The sequence below is a fragment of the Artemia franciscana genome, chromosome 2 (genome assembly GCF_032884065.1).
Source record: "Artemia franciscana chromosome 2, ASM3288406v1, whole genome shotgun sequence".
NCBI lineage: Eukaryota > Metazoa > Arthropoda > Branchiopoda > Anostraca > Artemiidae > Artemia > Artemia franciscana.
The window spans coordinates 17,011,961-17,032,018 of record NC_088864.1 but is presented as its reverse complement, the minus strand read 5'-3'; the positions used below and the strand labels follow the sequence as shown (position 1 = coordinate 17,032,018).

Sequence of the window (20,058 nt, the reverse complement as noted above, 5' to 3'; positions counted from 1 at the left end):
GTGCTATAAAGTTTAACTTTAGGTTCTGACCTTCTCACAAGTGCCAAATGAGCTCTTGGCTCTTGGCTCTTCCGACCTCGTCCAAATGAGCTCTTGGCTCTTCCGACCTCGTACCATATGAGCTCTCGGCTCTTCCGACCTCGTCACAAGTGCCATATGAGCTCTTAGCTCTTGTTTGTTTTATGCCCTATTCCGCCTCTTGGGATTTGGATATGCGCACTAACGGTGTAGGCTACATTTTTTTTTTAGAAATATTCACCAAATGGTTGTTTTGTCAGGTTTCTGTCAAATTGTAAGATTTCTTATTATTATTATTATTTTGTTATTGTTTCATCTATGTGCTGTTTAAAAAGGAATATATTCACTGGGTAGTAGCGTTTTTGTATGGCAAGAAATAACTGCTCTATCATTATTTTTTAAGTGTATCTTTTCATAGACATCAGAGTAGAAGAAATATGAACTGCTAAAAGGAAAAAAACAACAAAACAAAAACAACTAATAGACTTTATAGCTGCACCCCTTCGGATGTCTACAACACTATTAGTTATTTAAACTGCAAATATTTAAGGAACTGCAAATATTCAACATACAAACACACTTTCATGAAGACCCTCTCCAAAAATTGTTGCTCCCTTTGAAAGTTCAGCGTAAAACTGTGTTTTGACTTTCTCAGTGCAATTTCAGGGTTAATTTTTTGTAAACAAGGAAGTTCTCGTGTCGATAGTGCCAACCAAAACGGGTGAGCTTTGAGACAAAATTTCTCCTTTAGTCTATATTTTGTCTCAGTAGTTGGTCCCGGTTCATATTTTTCCTTGGTAAAGCTGATGAACTGGGGAAGAGAAAAGACCAGAGTTTAAACCAGGAGCGTGTTTGGAATCGTACAAAGGAACATTTCTGACATTCCAACTTGAAACATCTGACCTTTAGATAATGGATTGTCGAGTGCTGAACTTTAGATGACTTCGTTTAGCTATCGCCTTAAGCAAACCGAATGCAGGGTTACACAGGCGTAAATGCAAAGGTAAACCTTGGAGGTGCAGAACGAATTTGATAGCATTGGAAAGCCGGCTCAGACCTTAAAAAGTTGCGTACACTCTCTGTTTTCGCATCCACATATTTGTTTGATAGCAAAGGGTTATACATTGGTTTTGCTTAGAACTCAGTTAAACTGTGTACAAAAGAAAAGTTTTCTGGGGGGAGGGTCGAGAATTCATGGTACTTACGTATTACATGGACCTCACCCAAGAAGTGAAGTTAGGTTAATCCTAATGATAAATACCAAATATAATGAAAATATAATATTTTAGTAACAAAATTATGGAAACCACAACAGATAATTATAGAAAGCAGGCCTCCCAGAACGCATTATATTAAATACCTAACCTAATCACTCCATTCTGTGTTTGTGCGTGTTTGTAATTCGTACTGTTGCTTAATTTCCTTGCTTGTTTGCTATTTATTTATATTTTTGTGTGTATACCTGCATAGTAGTTTATCTTACTCAGGCTAAGTTCATTATCTCCGAGAACACACAGAGAAACCGGTTTGAAACAGATCAAGAATAAGAGTGTGATCGGTATAATACGTAACTGCCGAATTCATCCATGAAGATCTTACGAAGCAGGGAAACATTTTTAAAAATCAATAAAATTTAGGGATTGCCTGGAAATCTACGCACAACCCCTATACACATGTCGGACATTTGAACTGCTTGTTAAATATGATAATCAGAATCGGTGAATTCGACGAAAGACGCGTCAGCCAAAAGACTGCGCAAACAAAAAAGATGGTTTGTAACCTGACTCATTATTCGGTAAATTTTTCGTTGTTCATTTTATTGACTTACAAATAAAGTGAGCATACCACTCGATGCCTTTTTTAAGCTTTTTACGAATATAATAATCGCTTCTATCGCAAATTTAAATTTAAGCCCTTTTTGAGCTAAGCTAACCTTCGGATTGGAACCTCGTGGGATATTTATCTACACCTTCATCCGTCGGCTTTCATATTTTCAATATTTTATCGAAAACAGAAACTTTAATTGAACATTCGGCATCAAGGAAGAAGAAAACGGTATAATATTGTAAGTTATTTATCCAAATTAATCGTGGAAAATCAGTGCTTGTGGATTATATAACATTAAAACAAATGGACTTGTAATGAAAGAGTAAGTGTGAGACCAATGTTTTAAAACTTTTTTATACCCAAAAACTAGAACTATTTTGGTCATTTTCAAGAGCTGAAAGAGCTTAAATTTGAATTTGCGGTAGAAGCGATTATTATATTCGTAAAGAGCTTAAGAAAAGGCATCGAATGGTATTTTAACTTTATTCGTAAGTAAATAATATGAACAAAGAAAATTTACCCATTTTTTTCTGAATTCTTTCTGAATTCTGTAGCGGTGATCCCGCCGAGCTTGTTTTCCTTATCTGTACTTTATTGCGGCTCTCAATCTTGGAGACGTCGGTTGTGTTTGGAGTTGGGCTATTATGTGACTCTTTTAGGTTCCCTTCAAGATCTTAGCTAAGCAATCTTAAGCAATAATTGTCGTCTGCAATCTAGCCGTAACGAGAGGAATTTGTGGGGATCGAAACCAGTGTTAAAAGCATTTAGCGTGCTTATTCTAATTAAGTTTTAAGGGAGCTGTAATAGGACTATTGACATAGTGTTACATAATTACACTATTTACATAATCCTGAAGAATTATTATATATATATATATATATATATATATATATATATATATTATATATATATATATATATATATATATATATACACACACATATATATATATATATATATATATATATATATATATATATATATATATATATATATATATATATATATATATATATATATATATATATATATATATATATATATATATATATATATATATATATATATATATATATATATATATATATATATATATATATATATATATATATATATATATATATATATATATATATATATATATATATATATATATATATATATATATATATATATATATATATATATATATATATATATATATATATATATATATATATATATATAGTAACCGATATCTTGCGGTGCCGCTTATTCTGCCACCCATGGCATATGCTACTTGCAACACCTGACGACTCTTCGTGCCAGATGTTGTACAATTCTGCCACACTTGTTGTGTGCCACCTGATGTCTACAATTTTAAATAGTGAGCTACCCCTTACTGTGATCTTTGTTTGAATGACTTTGAAACTGGGTGCAAATATTGTTTTTTTTTTTTATATATAGTTTTTGTTATTTGTTTTCAGCTTTCAAATTCATATTTCTTAATTTTACCTTTCAGTGTTCGTTTCGGTATCAGAAATGATCACAATGTGTCATATACGCGAATTAATTTTATTATACGTAGTTTTAAAGAAACTGTAGAAAGGGCCAAGATAGGGATTTATATCAGATTTATTGTATTTATTTCTAACTCATATATGATTTGTAACGCTGAGTTTTGCTAATATTTGTATTATCCCGGAAAAGGTGTTATATTTTATCATGGTTAGCTGCAACCTAGTAAAGAGCGAGCAACAGCCCATAGTAACCAAAAGTTAAAAAACGCGTTAGAAAAAAAACTGCCTAGTGAAAAAATTGCTATCTTATATTGATTCAGGAGTGGTAACTATTATTTCGGTTTGTCTTAAAAGTAGAAGTTTATGAACTTTATTAATTCAATGTTTTATTATAGCCAATTACAAATGTATTTGCTGAACAAGGTCCAATAACTATGCTTTTGATGATGACGTAACTCTCCATAGTCTTTGGGAAAGGGGCTGTAAGTTGCACAATTATGTTCCTACAAGAACAACTAGATTGAATTGGATCATCAGCTGCCGTAGTTCAGTTTGTAGCTCGTTAGACTTTGAATCAGAGTGGCAAGGGTGCAGTTCCTTAAGCAGGCATTTTTTTTTCAATCATGGTTTTGTGCCTTAGCCTATATACGATTATTTTTCAGCTAATTCACAATTTTTGTTATCTTTGTAAATTGTGAAATGTTTCATACTCTATTTTTGGAAAAAAATACGCCCCAGACCCCAACCCCTTACCACTTAGGGGCTGGAGAAGTGTAGGCATATGAGTCTGGAACTACTCAAAGTTGTATCTTCAAAGAAGGATTACTTATTGTTATAGTTGTTTATTCATATTATTTTCGTTTTTACTATTTAATAGACAGAATAAAACTATTTATAATGTATATAGAGAAATAATAGCGCTAATCTGGAACTACTCAAAGTTGTATCTTCTAAGAAGGATTACTTATTGTTATATTTGTTTATTCATATTATTTTCGTTTTTACTATTCAATAGACGGAATAAAACTATCTGTAATGTATATAGTAATATGTAATTTGATTGTAAGTGTTATCATTTGTCTTTTCTTTATATTATATCGTAGCGTACTCCTCATTTTTTGAGGGAAATAAAGAAAATAAATAAATAAATAGAGAAATAATAGCGCTAAGAACCTATTTGCATTTTTTTTCTGTGATATTTTTCTAGTTGTCAGGTTACTTTCCAACTTTTTCTTGTTTATTGCTATTCTACACCTGTATGTCTAAAGTTTTTGGTGTTTATTGGGGGGAGGAGGGGAGATGTTTTAGTGAAATAAGTTAGACATACCAACATTTTGCTTAGGTTTTGAAAACCTTAAAAATCTTCTTTAGAAAAATAGTTGCTCTTTCCTTATTGTCGAGGTTGCCCACCTTCAAAAATCGTGTACTTTTTGTGTAGTATTTTGTGTAGCCTGGATTTCTCGGCATTATTTGAAAAAATATCAGAAATTAATATTTTTTTCAACTGAAAGTAAGGAGCGACATTAAAACTTAAAAATAAATAGAAATTATTCCGTGTACGAGCCCCCCCCCCAATAAATAAATAAAATAGATCATTGCAGTGTTGCTTCTGTATTAAATTTAAATTAAAAAACGGGCCAGGATTAATTTAAAAATATTTTTTTTGAGGGAAGTAAAGCGCGAAGTTGGAACTTAAAGCGGACAAAAATTTTTGCTTCACAGTCTATCTAACATATATCATTTTTAATGTTTTTTACTGTTTTTTACTGTATAGTTTTTTACTGTTTTAAAAAGTAGATTTAAGAGAAAGAGTCATACTTTAGCGTAAAGAGCGGGGCGTTGATGAGGAAGCAGCCCCTTTCATATACGAAGTAATTTCTGTTCGTTTTAAGTTTTAATGTTGCTCCTTACTTTCCGTTGAAAAAACTTTTTTTTTTTATTTAATAGCTGTTAAGACCTAAACGTTACCTGATAAATCAATCCAATAGTCTGTATGCTGTTCAGTGACTTTGCGGTTATTAAAAAAGTTTTATTTTTACGCTTTTTTTTAACATAATTTTAATTGTGTACTAAAAGTTACTGACATCACAGCTGGTGTAACACAATGAAAAGCTTTATAGATTAGTTTGTTGTTTTCAGGCTGCGTATTCACTTTTAACTAATAAAACAACATTCTCGTTATTTATACTTTTTTTTGCTTTCAGTAAAGCGCTAGTTTTCTGTAATCCTACAAACATAGGGAAATATGGTTATTTGGTTTATTTGTACTAGTTTTATTGATATATGTTAGATAGACTGTGAAGCAAATTTCTTTTTCTTCAAGTTTCAACTTGGCTCTTTACTTCCCCCAAAAACTTTGTTTTTTAAGTTAGTTATATTAGAAACCTTGCTTGGCGTTCACTGTTGGTCCATATTGGGTAGGTACTTCACATACGCAAACTGCGAGTAGCAATCAGCCAAAATTAACAACTATTACGGGTGTTCAATCCTTGACAATGGAGGTATCCGAGTAAGGCTTATTTTTTTGACATTTTTATGTTGTAGTTTACCTCAACCGATAATTCTTATGAGAAAATAACTAATAATCTATCGCGTGGATTTGGGGGCTCGGAAGTTTAAATATTATTTTTGTAATATCCATCAGCGTAATATCCAGATCAGTTTAAATAGTTCATAAAAATACTTAATGGGTATATTTTTTAATTGAATGAACTGTTTATATATCTTATTTTTTTTATTTAATTCAACAGAAAATGAAGTAATAAATAAAATGAATGAGAAAAGAGGGATTAGGTTTTAGAGAGTAAATCAATATTTGGGATTCGTTAAGGCCACTTCAGTTCTGCTTGATGTCCCATCTCAGACTATTGACAAAACAAAGTCGTCTCAAAGTGGCAGTTCCTCTGAAGTAGTAACCATCCTTCTGAATTTTAGATTCACTCCACATCTTAAAGCACGTTCTTTGTCTCCTTGATTTTGTTTCCGCTTTGATTGGCTTTCCAAGAAATGCTGAATATTAGAAAAAGATTATTTTTGAAATTTAAACCAAGATTGTATATTCAGTCTATTTTTGTTTTTAGTCGTTTTCGAAAATGTAGTTTAGAATACATTAATCCCGTTCCTCCAAGGGATTAGTACATTTTTCTAAGGTATGTGTTTGATAGTCTGTAAAATTGTGTTATGTTCTAGAGTCCCTGTATTGGGCCTTGTGTATTGTTTAAAAGGCGAAATCCTCCTTTCGCCGCGAAATTCCCCCTTTCGTCTTTTCGTGCATGTACAGTGACAAATCTCGCCAGCAGAGAGACAGTATATACTCATCTCGTCAATGCTGCTCTCTACTTAGTCGAATTCTACGCATTGATCAAATAAAAAAGAGGCTTTTCTTCTGAAAGTAAGGAGCGACTTTAAAACTAAACGCGAACAAAGTTTATTCCGTATCTGAAGGGGCTAGCCAATCCTCAACCCTTGGTCTTTACGCACAAGTCTTAATTTTCTTTTTTTAAATGCTTCTCATCAAATTCAATGGTCCTTGTGTTTCAGAGTTGTTTTTGTAGAATTGGGACAAAAGGTCAAACTTTGGCGTAAATAGCGATGGATGAGGAATGGGAACCCCCCCCCCCTATATACGGAATAGTTTTTGCTTGTTTTAAGTTTTATTGTTGTTCTTTAATGTCAGTTGAACAACAAAAAAAAACTTATTTCTGACCGCTCTTCAAATCATGCAAGGAAATTCCCCTCGCGCTTATGAAATTCTTTCTGAAAAATTACCCAGGAAACTTCCTCCTCATGGAAAATTCTGTCCACGAGAATACCCCTCCCCCTCTTCACAAGAAATTCCTCCGAAAAATTCTGTATATCTCCCAATAAATAATATAGGCCATGCTGCAAACTGCACAACTCACAATCCTTTCCTCAGAGGCTTGGGGTAGTCATATCATCCCCAGAGGCATAATTATTGGACCTGTGCTGAAACAAATGGCTATTTAAAAATTTTTATCGGACGTCTTTGGGAAGCAAAGGGGCGTAGGAAGGGGACTAGCTATCGTCCAATATTTTTGGTAATTTAAAAGGGGCACTAGAACTTTAATCTCCGTTTGAATGAGCCCTCTCTCGATCTTCTAGGACCATTGGTTTGATACGATCACCTTTGAAAAAACAAAACAAAAAACAAACAAATAAATTTTCATTCCTGATCTTCCTCCTCGCGAATAATGCAAAATTTTACATTTTTGTAGATATGAGCTTGAAACCTCTACAGTAAGGTCTTCTCCTATACTGAACCTTATTGTATGCCTTTCATTAAGATCACTTGTATTTGGGGTGTTTTCTCCCTTTTTCGTAAATCGGGCAAATATTCTAGACTCATATTTTTCATATTTAAAATTTTTATGTATTTGGAATCAGCATAAAATGGCAATTCTTTTGATAGATTAATTGTTATCAAGTTTTTTTTTTCGTTACTAAGTTTGAGCCGAGTTTTGGTTACTATTGAGCCGAGTCATTTTTGTTACCACGGACTATTCGATTCTGCAAAGTGTTTTCAACACCATAAGATTAAGAGAAATGAGACGTGACTAAAACTCACAGCTTCTTATACAGTTTTGAATTTCCTGTTTTGTTATGTTTTTTACCAGAATCTCCTGCAATCAGTTTTGAATTTACTGTTCTGGTGTGTGTTCTTTGTTCCTAAGTTGGAATTCAAACGCACATTACTAAGTCCTTCCTAGTAAGCACACTTTACTAGAAAAGAAGGGCTTTACCTAGCCCTTCATAGTAAGCACACTTTTCTAGAAAACCAGAGTAAACTTTCTAATGTGTATTTGGTACTTAAGTATTATAGGGGAAACACACGAGACATTACCGGTTTTCATCCCGGTTAGTTTGCAATGTATAATGATAGAATATAGTGTCTGACCATGTATAGCTATATTTTAATTAAATATTTAGTTAGTATTTTTGTTAGGTTAGGATAGAATACGTTTGTTTAGGCTACGTATTTAATATATGCTATGCTTTAACTCCAACCTCCTAATGTCCAAACATATAGCCCAAATTTGTTTCTAGACTATTATGTTTTTATCTTACTTAGGCATATTTCATTAGCATTAACCAAACTTCACCTGTCGAGTGTCGTTTTTTTTCTTTTTGTTGTCATTATATAGCCTTATTTGTGTTTCAGACGGGCGACAGGGGATATCTTGAAGGATTAGCTTCCCATTACGCTGACGATTTGAAGACATTTTACAATGATGTCCTCAATGTCCTCGAAGAGATACGGATAGAAGAGTGGAAAAATATGTCTCCTAGAATGATGCTTCATGATGGAATTAACTCTGGTAAGATAATTAAACAATCTTCTACTGTACTTTAGAACTGTATAAGTATATACATTAGCTTATCCGTAGTGTGTTGCTACGATTTCAAAATAGCAAAAATTCAAGGAAATCCCCCCCGAAAATTTCTCCCTTCGCAAATTGCATCCTCTGAGGAAAATTTCTTCTGCGAATTGATAAAGATCGAATTTTTAAATTTAAAAGTATTTTAAAAATTAGTATATGGTTATTAATTTACCCGTTGGTAAGTTAAGAATGTGAACGAAAGGAATTATCAAGCATTTGTGTCCAGGAGTCTCTAATTTCCGTCAGTGTAAAAATTATTAAGAGGGCCGGGGATGAACTTAGTACCTAAAACTCTTGCAAGAATGTACTCTTCAACATCATTAAGTTTCTTGGCGATTGGATGAACAGTGTAGTAATTCATACAGGAGACGCACACAGACAGAAGTTTGGTTTATTTTTGTAGATATTTTCTATCATCTATGAATCAACTATATATTGTATCTTAAAAAGCTAGGAAAAAATGTGGAATTAAATTAAATGAAAATACCTTCGTAGTTTGCAGTTTTTGGTGGCAGTGGGTGCCAGGTTAAAAAAAGAAGAACCGTATTCAGCAGTATCAATTCATAAAAATGTAGGGGGGGGGGCAAGATGTATTTCTGAAAATCTAGGGTGGACAATTTCTTTCGATATTTTCAATGCATATACCATAAAAGGCGTTTTTCAATAGAAGTGCAAAAAGAGGTAATTTTAAAAACTATGGGAAGAAATGCCCCTAACCCCCCCCCCCCAGACGCTCAAGAACGTGGGTGAAGAAGCTAAGCTAAAATGTATGGCACCAAAAAATTTAGAAGTTGTAGCTTTACTTTGAAGCTGTAGTTTCCTTTGGGATTCTGCAAATTATGTATCTTCACTGATTCTTAACTAATAAAAATAAAGTTTTTTATATTGCCGGTGATAGAGACATGTTTTTTGTCTATATTAAAAATACAATAATAAATGGATAGTCAGTCTTTGACATCATTATAGTAAATACTAATTTTGCTACTTGATGGTAAAATTTTGTTTAATTTTTTATTTTGATTATTTATTCTCACTGTTCAGTATCGCAACACTGACCAAAATACAATACTGTCTTAAAAACTTCATAATTTTGAAACAACCAAATAAGAAATCTCGGAAAATTGCAGTCGGTTTTAGGGGTGACAGAGGGGCAGTTGCCCAGGCGCAGAAATTTTAGAGGCGCAAAATTTCAAATAAATAATTTAATGGTGATAATTATTTTGTAATTTTGAAATTTATTATTATTAAGATAAAGTAGAGGACGCAGTTGGCAGTTTTGAATCTAAAGTTTTCATATCAGTTTCATATCGTTCCTCAAAAATAAAAGTAAGAAGACCAAATTTAATTAATTTAATATTTTTTTTTGTGATAATTTGTTTTCAAATTTTGTCAATAAATAGAAATTTTGGTTCAAATTTGGCCTGAAAGATTTTTAGGGACAGGGAGGGGTTAATAAAGATTTTGCCCCGGGCGGAATAGAGGCCAGAGCCGTCACTGGAAAATCACAGTTTTTGGGTATGAATAAACCCAAGATGGGCCCAGGAGTCAAAATCATTTTTACTTTACTGTCCTTGGTACTTAAATAACTACGTAAGTCTTCATGCTGCAGTCATTAAACCAAGTTCCGTTCGTTAATGCAATAATGCACTTGAACCAGGCCAAGTTAATTGACACGTCAACAATTCATCAATCAGCAAGATGATCACTGATAATGTTGTATTTTTCTAATTTCTTAATGGCTGATCGCTGGCTTGTGCCACGCATAAGGTGTTATTATACAGAATTGACTTCCACATCAGCTGTTTTCAATAACTGGATTTAGACTTATGAGGTGTATCTAAAAATTAAATGACATTTCATTTGACTGCTTTATGTTCGATTAGAATTTCAAATATTATTTCATTTGGAATGGGATTGGGGGAGCGATTCTATTCTGGTGAAATGGTTTGCACCTCATTTGGCAATTAAAGGCTTATTGTATGGACATTTCATTTAGTTTTTTGTTGTTTAATTTTTTCTACGGTAGAATAGGGTGTAAGTTCGTCACCTCTCTCTGGTGCTATGATCTGACGTTTGTGTCGAAACTTCAAACTATTCCTTTTACTGTATTGTCTTCGCCTTTGTTGTAAATAAAACGAAATGTTCCAATTTTCTAGCCACCCTTTTCTTTTTATATCATCTGTCCGTTCGACTAAGGGAGGAGGTCAAGTAGTTGAAGATGTCCTCGCTTTTGCCCAAGTATTTTTTTCTCAAAATAATTTTTTCATCAGTCTTCACGAGCTGGTTCACCGTCCTATTAGTGAACGCACATGAGTCCTCCTATTTGGGAAAGGCTTAAGGATTGACTGATTTGAATAAAGAGAACAGAAAAATTAGTCGATATTCTGACAACTTTAATACGGAAAATCGGAGAGATTGACACTGGTACTAATAGTGTTAAAGCAACTGGTCCCTCACTGATGACATATCTTTTGCTAATTCCTCTATGTTGCACAAGTTTATCTAACGCCTTCATACCCATCTTCTCTCAAGATAATATTACGCTCCTACTGATACTAGAGGTTGACGCCTCTACTAATACTGTTATTGCTACTGGTCCCTCACTGATGACAGATCCTTTGCCAATTCCTCAATGAAGCACAAATTTATCTAACGCCTTCATTCCCACCGTCTCTCAAGATAATATTTTACCACTACTGATACTGTAGGTTGACATTGGTACTAATGCTATTAATGCAACTGGTCCCTCACTGATGACAAATCTTTTGCCAATTCCTCTATGTAGCACAAGTCTATCTAGCACCTGCATGTCCATCGTCTCTTTTTCAAACCATTTTCAATTTCAAACTATTTTTTGGTCCCTGAATGATGAGAGGTCATTTGCCAATTCCTCAATTAAACACAAATTTATCTAACGCCTTGATGCCCATCGTCTCTCAAGATACTATTACACTGCTACTGATACTAGAAATTGACACTGCTACTAATACTGTTAATGCAACTGGTCCCTCACTGATTACAGATCTTACCAATTCCTCAATGAAGCACAAATTTATCGAACACCTTCATACCCATCTTCTCTCAAGATAATATTACACTGCTATTGATACTAGAGGTTGACACTACTGCTAATACTGTTAATGCAACTGGTCCCTCACTGATGACAGATCTTTTGTCAATTCCTCAGTGAAGCACAAATTTATCTAACACCTTCATACTAATCGTCTCTCAAGATAATATTACACTGCTACTGATACTAGAGGTTGACATTGATACTAATACTATTTATGCGACTGGCCCCTCGCCTGACAAATCTTTTGCGAATTCCTCAATGAAGCACAAATTTATCGAACACCTTCATACCCATCTTCTCTCAAGATAATATTACACTGCTGTTGATACTAGGAGTTGACACTGCTACTAATACTGTTAATGCAACTGGTCCCTCACTGATTACAGATCTTACCAATTCCTCAATGACGCGCAAATTTATCGAACACCTTCATACCCATCTTCTCTCAAGATAATATTAAACTGCTATTGATACTAGAGGTTGACACTACTACTAATACTGTTAATGCAACTGGTCCCTCACTGATGACAGATTTTTTGCCAATTCCTCAATGAAGCACAAATTTATCTAACACCTTCATACTCATCGTCTCTCAAGATAATATTACACTGCTACTGATACTAGAGGTTGACATTGCTGGTCCTTCACTTGACAATTATTTTGTGAATTCCTCAATGAAGCACAAATTTATCTAGAACCTTCATACCCATCGTCTCTCAAGATAATATTACACTGCTATTGATACTATGGGGTTGACACTGCCACTAACACTGTTAATGCAACTGGTTCCTCATTGATGATAGATCTTTTGCCAATTTCTCAATGAAGCACAAATCTATCTAACACCTGGATGTCCTTCGTCTCTCAAGATAATATTAAGCTCTGTCTTTACAAATTCGTCTTTCAGTATTTTGGCTGTTGGTCTTTTTTCCTCCGAAGGGTGTATTAAGGAGTAAATTCTTTAGAAAATCTAGTCTTGGTTGATCTGAATTTTGATGTGTGCTAAGGAGTGTCCCAACAAGTCAAAAAGCAGTGTTTAGGACTTTCTCAAAATTGTTATCCGATATCTTGTCTTGAGGTCATTCAATTGTGACTCCAAACTCTACATGTTTCTCGTTTTCTCATGCATAAATTAATCACCATGTTTACATGAGAACTGGTAATATTCTACCCCAACTAGGGCACAAGCTTTCTTTTCGGCAATTTTCGTTATTTGACAATTTTCATCCACATACTTAAACCGCTGACTTTATTTGATTCATTCAAAAAAAAAAAAAACGTTTCTTTCGGAAGTAAAGAGCGAAGTTGAACAATAAAACAACCAGAATTATTGTTTCGGAGATTATGCAAGATATGCCTACAAAACGTGCTCAAATAAACTATGGGCTAACGCTTAATTGAAAACTGAGCATACTTGAGTTTCATAGAAAATTAAAATTGTATTCTAAAAACTGTTCGTATCACAATTGGTGAAAGACTGTTGAGAGACTTACAAGTTATTCTTTCATTTCGTGTAGTGTCAGGGGAATGATCAGTTGACCAAAAATGCCGTATTTGCACGCTACTACTGCTGCTACAACTACCACTACTACTGCTGTTACTACAACTCCTACTTCTGTAGCGACTAATATTAAGGCTGAGGATATTGAGGCGAAAATTTGGGGAAACGTCGAGGGGAAAGTTGAACTAAATCAAAACGGTTTGTGTGCATACAGATTGTCAAATAGTGTATCAGCAATATTTTAGGAACGGCTTACCGTATCAAGTTGAAACTTCATGGGCGTCATGAGGGATGTTTTCAATTGACCATAAGGCAATATGTGCATACTACTTCTGTAACTACTGCTACTGCTACTACTACTACTGCAAATACAACACTACTACTACTACTAATACAACATTACTACTACTACTGTGATGCTAGTACTACTAAGGCCAAGGGCAAGAAGATGAAAATTTAAGAGAATATTGAAGAAAAAGTTCAATTAAATCAAAACACACCATGTACATGCAGCTTGTCAAAAGGGTGTATCTCAGGAATGGCTTAGGGTATTAAGGTGAAACTTTCGGAAAATGCTTAGGGGGAAGATGAATTGACTAACAGGCAGTGGATGCACGCTACTGCTAATACTGCTACTGCTACCCCAACTACTGCTTCTATTGCAACTATTACTAACGCTAAGAGTATTAAGGTGAAATATTGAGGGGTTAGTTGAACTAAATTAAAACATACTTTGGGTATGTAGGTTATTAAAAGGACATATCAGCAACATCATAGCAACGGCTTTATGTATTTATTGCTTCCGGGATTGATTGGAGGGATGTTCAACTGACCAAAAGGCAATATGTCCATACTATTAGTGCTACTACCACAAGTGCTACTACTATTACTACTGCTCCTGCTACTATTGTTACTACTTCTACTACTACTAATACGGCTATTAAATCTAAGAGTATTAAGGAGAAAATTTCAGGGACTGATGGCACAGTGTTGAACTAAATCAAAACACACTATGTGCTTGCAGATTGTCAAAAGGACATTTAAACTAGGGCTTAGGAACTGTACTGAGATATTTTGTTTTTTCTGCTTTGTTGATGGGGATGCTGTGAAAACAAAAAACAAAAGGTGCTATGTGCATACTGCTACTAATATTACTACTACTATAACTATTGCTACTACTGAAGCTGAGTATATTAAGGTGAAGCTTTCGGGGAATGTTTAGGGAGATATGAACTAAATCAAAACACACAAAGAGCAGATATCCTTTAAGTTTATCAAATCGAGACCTGCTACTGGGCATAACAGAGGACTTCCCAGACAAATAATTGTCCTGTAAAATGGCATCATTGTTAGGAATTAAGCAATCCAATTTCTGTGCATCATTCTTCTAAATTTTCAAAGCCCTTAGCTTTTTCCATTACAGTCACATAGATCAAAATAAAACTTTCCATGGAGGAATTTGTCATGGGGGAAGAGAATTTCCATGAGGGGGGGCGCAGGATTTCCTAGCATTTTTTAAAAAACAATGAAAAAATAAATATGAAAAAGTAAGGAGCAGCATTAAAACTTAAAACGAAAAGGAATTATTAGGCATATGAGGGGCTTACCTCCTCCTAATACCTCGCTCTTTACGCTAAAGTATTTTTAGTAATTTCAACTATTTATTCTTCGGGCTTTGTGATTCAGGGTTCATTCTTAAGGAATTGGGACAAAATTTAAGCTTTAGTGTAAAGAACGAGGTATTGACGAGGGGGTGAACCCCCTCATATACGTAATAAGAACATACGAATATAGAAGTTCGTTACGTAAGTTAATTAGTAAGTTACGTATAATTTTACTAATAAAAACTTTCGTAAAAGATTAAAAGTTCTAGTTCCCTTTTTAAGTAACCAAAAAATTCGAAGGTAACTAGGCCTCCTCGCCTGCTCCTTTTTTTCTCAAAATCGTCCGATCACAACTATGAGAAAGCCATTTAGCCAAAAAAATAAATTAACATGGGAACTTCGTTTTAATTATTCATGTGCAGAGAGCCAAAATCACTTAGATTGTAAAATCATGTGCAGAGAGCCAATTACTTCAAAGACGTTTAGAAATTAAATAAAAAAAAAGTTTTTGTAACTGAAAGTAAGAAGCGGCATTAAAATTTAATACGAATAGAAATTACTCCGTATATGAAAGGGGCTTTTCCCTCCTCAGCGTCCCATTCTTCACGCTAAAGTTTTTTAAACAATACCATCAGATTTAGTGTATCAGAAAACCCGTCTGTAGAGGTTTCAAGCTCATATCTGCAAAATTGTAGAATTTTGTTGTTTTTTTTTGCCAGAAGAAAGATCACGGATGCGTGTTTAATCGTTTTTTTCCAGGGGTCATCGTATCGAACCAGTGGTCCTAGGATATCGTGAGAGGGTTCACTCGAACGAAAATTCAAAGTTGTAGTGCCCTATTTAAGTGACTAAAAAGATTCAAGGGCAACTAGGCCTCCTCCCCAGGCCCTTTTTTCCCGAAATCGTCTGATCAAAATTTTGAGATAGCCATTTTGTTCATCATAATTGAAAGGCCCAATAACTGTGCCTTTGGATATAATATGACCTCCCCCAGGTCTTTAAGTTATAAAATTTCCCCATTGTGTACGCCTAGTATTTGTTATTGAGAAGCATGTATACATTTTGTATGCGGGGGGGGGACACGTATTTGCTGGTAAGTTTTCCCACGGGGGAATTTTCCATGGGGAAGGAAGTTTCCAGGGGCTAAAACTAAAAAGGAGAAATTATACACTGGGGGAATTTGCCAGAATTTCTAAACAAAATTATTTTTATGTGTCGTGCTTTTTCTTTTCTGTCTCAATTTTGCACGTGGAGATGTTAAGGGTAATTGTAAGGGGTAAATCTTCATCGGGATTGAATTATCTAGAGGATATTTCCATAGGGAGGGGGATTTCTCTGTGGTGGTGGGCCCAGAGTTCATAGCTTTATTTAAAAAACGATCAGAAATTAAGTAAAAAGAAACACATTTTTTCAACTGAGAGTAAGGAGCAACATTAAAGCTTTAAACAAGCCGAAATTGTTACGTATAAGAAGGGGATTGCCCCCTCCTCAACACCTCGCTGTTTATGCTAAAGTTTGAATTTTGTCCCACTGCTTTAATAACGGCTCCTAAAACACAAGAAGCGTCTTTAAAAGTACTAAAAAACTTCAGCATAAAGAGCAAGGTGTTGAGGAGGAAGCAATCCCCTTTATATACGTAATAATTTCTTTTCGCTTTAAGTTTTAATATTGCTAATATTGTCAATCAAAACGAGCAGAAATTAATTTAAAAAAATAATTAAGAGAGAGAAAGAGAGGGAGAGTGAGTGAAAAAGTAAAACTAGGTGCAATAAAACCAAAATCAATAATATTTACAGATAGAAACAAAAGACTTCAAATTGATCAGTGAAAAAGGAAGAATTCATGATATAAATAAACAATATTGAAAAACTTCTTAGTATTATTCTTTCCCCTTGTTTTCTCTTTTGTTCTTCATTTATTAAAATCAACAATTTGTTTCACTGTGATATAGTGGTGTGGTAAAGTAGAATGAGAAAACAAAGAAACAACGATTAATAATGGAAAACTTCCCAAAGGGAGAACCGGCCTTTTAGTAAACATGTTCTGTTTTTCTTTGTTCGTAAATTGGGACGAATTTTAGTGATTTGCATAAGATATGTTAATATGAAAAGTGTTACAAATTGGACTGAAAGTCAGTGACTTTCATTATCGCAGAATGTAGGTTTTGTAGAGCGGATTATATTGTAGACTCCCAATCTATGCTTCGATTTTTTCTTGTCGGATAATGTAATATCAAACTGTGCATGATACTCACTGGTCTCTTAAGAATAAGCTTATAAAAAAAAGAAGAAAAAAGTATAATAAAATAAGAAATATAATGTAATAAGAATAAGTAATAAAAAAAAGAAGTTTGTTTTAACTGAAATTAAGGAGCGACATTAAAACTTAAAACGAACAGAAATTACTTCGTATATGAAAGGGGCTGCTCCCTCATCAACGCCCCGCTCTTTACGCTAAAGTTTGACTCTTTCTCTCAACTCTACTTTTTAAAACGGTAAAAAAATTTTCGTTAATTCTATGACTTTTAGACTTTTCCCCCTATTTTCTAAGATAAGGCAAATTTTCTCAGGCTCGATGGGCAAGACTAAGCTTGATGAAACTTATATGTATTTAAAATCAGCATTAAAATGCGATTCTTTTGATGTAGCTATTGGTATCCAAATTCCGTTTTTTAGAGTTTGTTTATTATTGAGCCGGGTTGCTCCTTACTTCACGAACTGTTTGAAAAGCAAATAAAACTAAAATGAATCTTTAAAACAAGATATAGACAACATTAGTCTATATATTGTTAGAAAACAATATATAGAAAAGGTCTTTTTATGCTGATTCCAAATATGTAAAATTCAGTAGCTATAAGCTACATCCCAAAAGTTATTAGAATAAGTAAATCTATACTATATTAAAAAAGGAGGGGGGTTATATCTAAAATTTGGCGAGAATGTGATAACATTACACCATTAGGTTATTAGGTCTGACAACCCGAGAGTGGAGATTTCCCTAGAAAAATACAAATTTTCGAATGTCTTCATCTGTTCTTTTTTTGTTTATTTGCATGGGCAGTTGCATTGAGGCTGTGGTTTACGAATATTGGAATAGGGCTGGTTTGAAAGAAAATTTAAAGTTATAATGCGTTTTTGAGCAATAAAAGAGATATCGATCCAGCACTCGAGAAGATAATTATTTCCGCCATTTTGTGCTGTAAAATAACAGTGTTGGGACGAATTTAAATGCTATTAAGTGAAAATTATGGAATAGCCAATCAGTATAGTATCATTATAAAGTTCTTTAGATTACCTTCCAGTTTAAAAGCCCTCGCTGCTGCGGGATGGAGCATTCGCCCCAAATGTTTTAGGGGGGTTGGCTTCTTCCTTTCATTCAAAGGAATATAATTAGACTGAGCATGCAGTAAGGGTGATATGGGTAGGGCAGCTCTCCTATTATTGCAAAAACATCTCGATTGTAAAATCAAAGATCTTATTCGTATGCGTAGCCAACCTGATTGGAGGTGAGAAGGCTGGAAGCAATTAACAATGATAAGATTTTTACAAACACCCCCTCTTCTTCATGCAAGATTTGAAATTTATGACCGAAAAATCATTTTTTGGGTTTCAGATTTCCTCTCCCCTCACTACCTGGAGAAATGTTGCTAATAGTTTTTATCAATATTTATCAATAGTTTTAGAAAATGGACAGAAGGTTCATTCAAATGGTGTAATTTAATATCCGTGTCCGTTTTAAGTTTAAAAAAATCTTGCCTTATTACATTACCATGTCCCCCATTTGTGCTTTGGAGCATAATATTTCGGCTTTAACCGGGCCAAAATATCAACTGATCAGAATGAATTAGTAATTCAATAATTTTTAGTCTGTTCTTGATGTTTACTCTCCCCCCAGAAAAATAACCCCCGTAAAATCCCCCCGCAAAAAATACTACTTCCCCCCATGGAAAATAGAATTTTAAAAAATTTAGGAATTTTTTTTGAATTGTCTTTTTCTTAGTTTAGTTGAGAAATGCTAAGGAAAGTGAAAAAGAGGAATTCAAACACCATAAGTATCTTTAAAATTATGAAAAAAACCGCAATTCAATTTTTGTTGAAAAGACTTCCACATGAAATATCCTTCCAAACAGATATCCTTCCAAATATCAAATGTCATCAAGATCTGACCTCCCGTTCGTAAGTTAAAAATACCTCATTTTTTCTAATTTTTCCGATTTAACTGTCCCCCACTCCCCCCCCCAGATGGTTAAATCGGGGAAAAAACAATTTCTAATTTAATCAAGTCTGGTTCCTGATACGCCTGCCAAATGTCATTGTCCTAGCTTACCTGGAAGTGCCTAAAGTGGCAAAACCGGGACAGACACACCGACAGACAGACCGACAGAATTTGCGATCGCTATATGTCACATGGTAGATACCAAGTGCCATAAACATATGGCACCAAAAGGTTTAAGAAGGTTTAGCTTTCCGTTGAAAGCATAATTGGCTTTGGGAACCAACAAATTCTTGTTGTTTAATTTTTTATGGGCGAAAATGTTTTCAAATTCTACGATAAACCTACCACAAATAAGGAGCACAAGAAAGGCAATGGGAGACCACGGAATCAAATGGGGAGGAAAAACTCCTGGGTTTATATTATGCCGATGATTTAAGCATCTTAGGTGAAAGTGTGAGCAAAAGGAAGTGAACTTTTAGAGGTTTTGCGAGTTCAGGGTGCTAGGATAGGCTTGAAAATTAATGTTAAGAAGATTAAGTCATTAAGGCTAGGAATAAGTGACGATGAAAAGGACGTTGGGTAAAGAAAAGATTGATCAGATGGGCAGCTTCACTTACCTTGGTAGTATTATTAGTAAAGACGGTGGGAGCCGTGAAGATGCTAAAAGTAGAATAGCTAAGGCTCAGGGTGTTTTTTTTCACATTACAAAAAAGTTTGGAAGAATAGGAAGATAAGTCTGCAAACCAAGATGAGAATATTGGAAGCTACAGTGATGACAGTGGTCAAATATGACCCTGAAGCTTGGGCGCTGCATAAAATGTATGACGATTTTCTAGATGTTTTCCAGATAAATTGTCTACGGATTGTTCTGGGTATCCGGCTGACTATCCGTATTTCAAACAGTATGCTGCACGAAAAATGA

General features: G+C 34.2%; 1 protein-coding gene across 1 annotated transcript in view; it reads left to right on the top strand.

The window, feature by feature from the left end:
• LOC136037956 (uncharacterized) overlaps nucleotides 1–20,058 on the top strand; it is a 247,985-nt gene that overhangs the window by 66,260 nt on the left and 161,667 nt on the right. Inside the window, exon 3 of the mRNA XM_065720843.1 lies at nucleotides 8,524–8,680. Coding sequence (XP_065576915.1) covers nucleotides 8,524–8,680 — 157 coding nt within the window. The remainder of the gene's footprint in view (nucleotides 1–8,523; nucleotides 8,681–20,058) is intronic.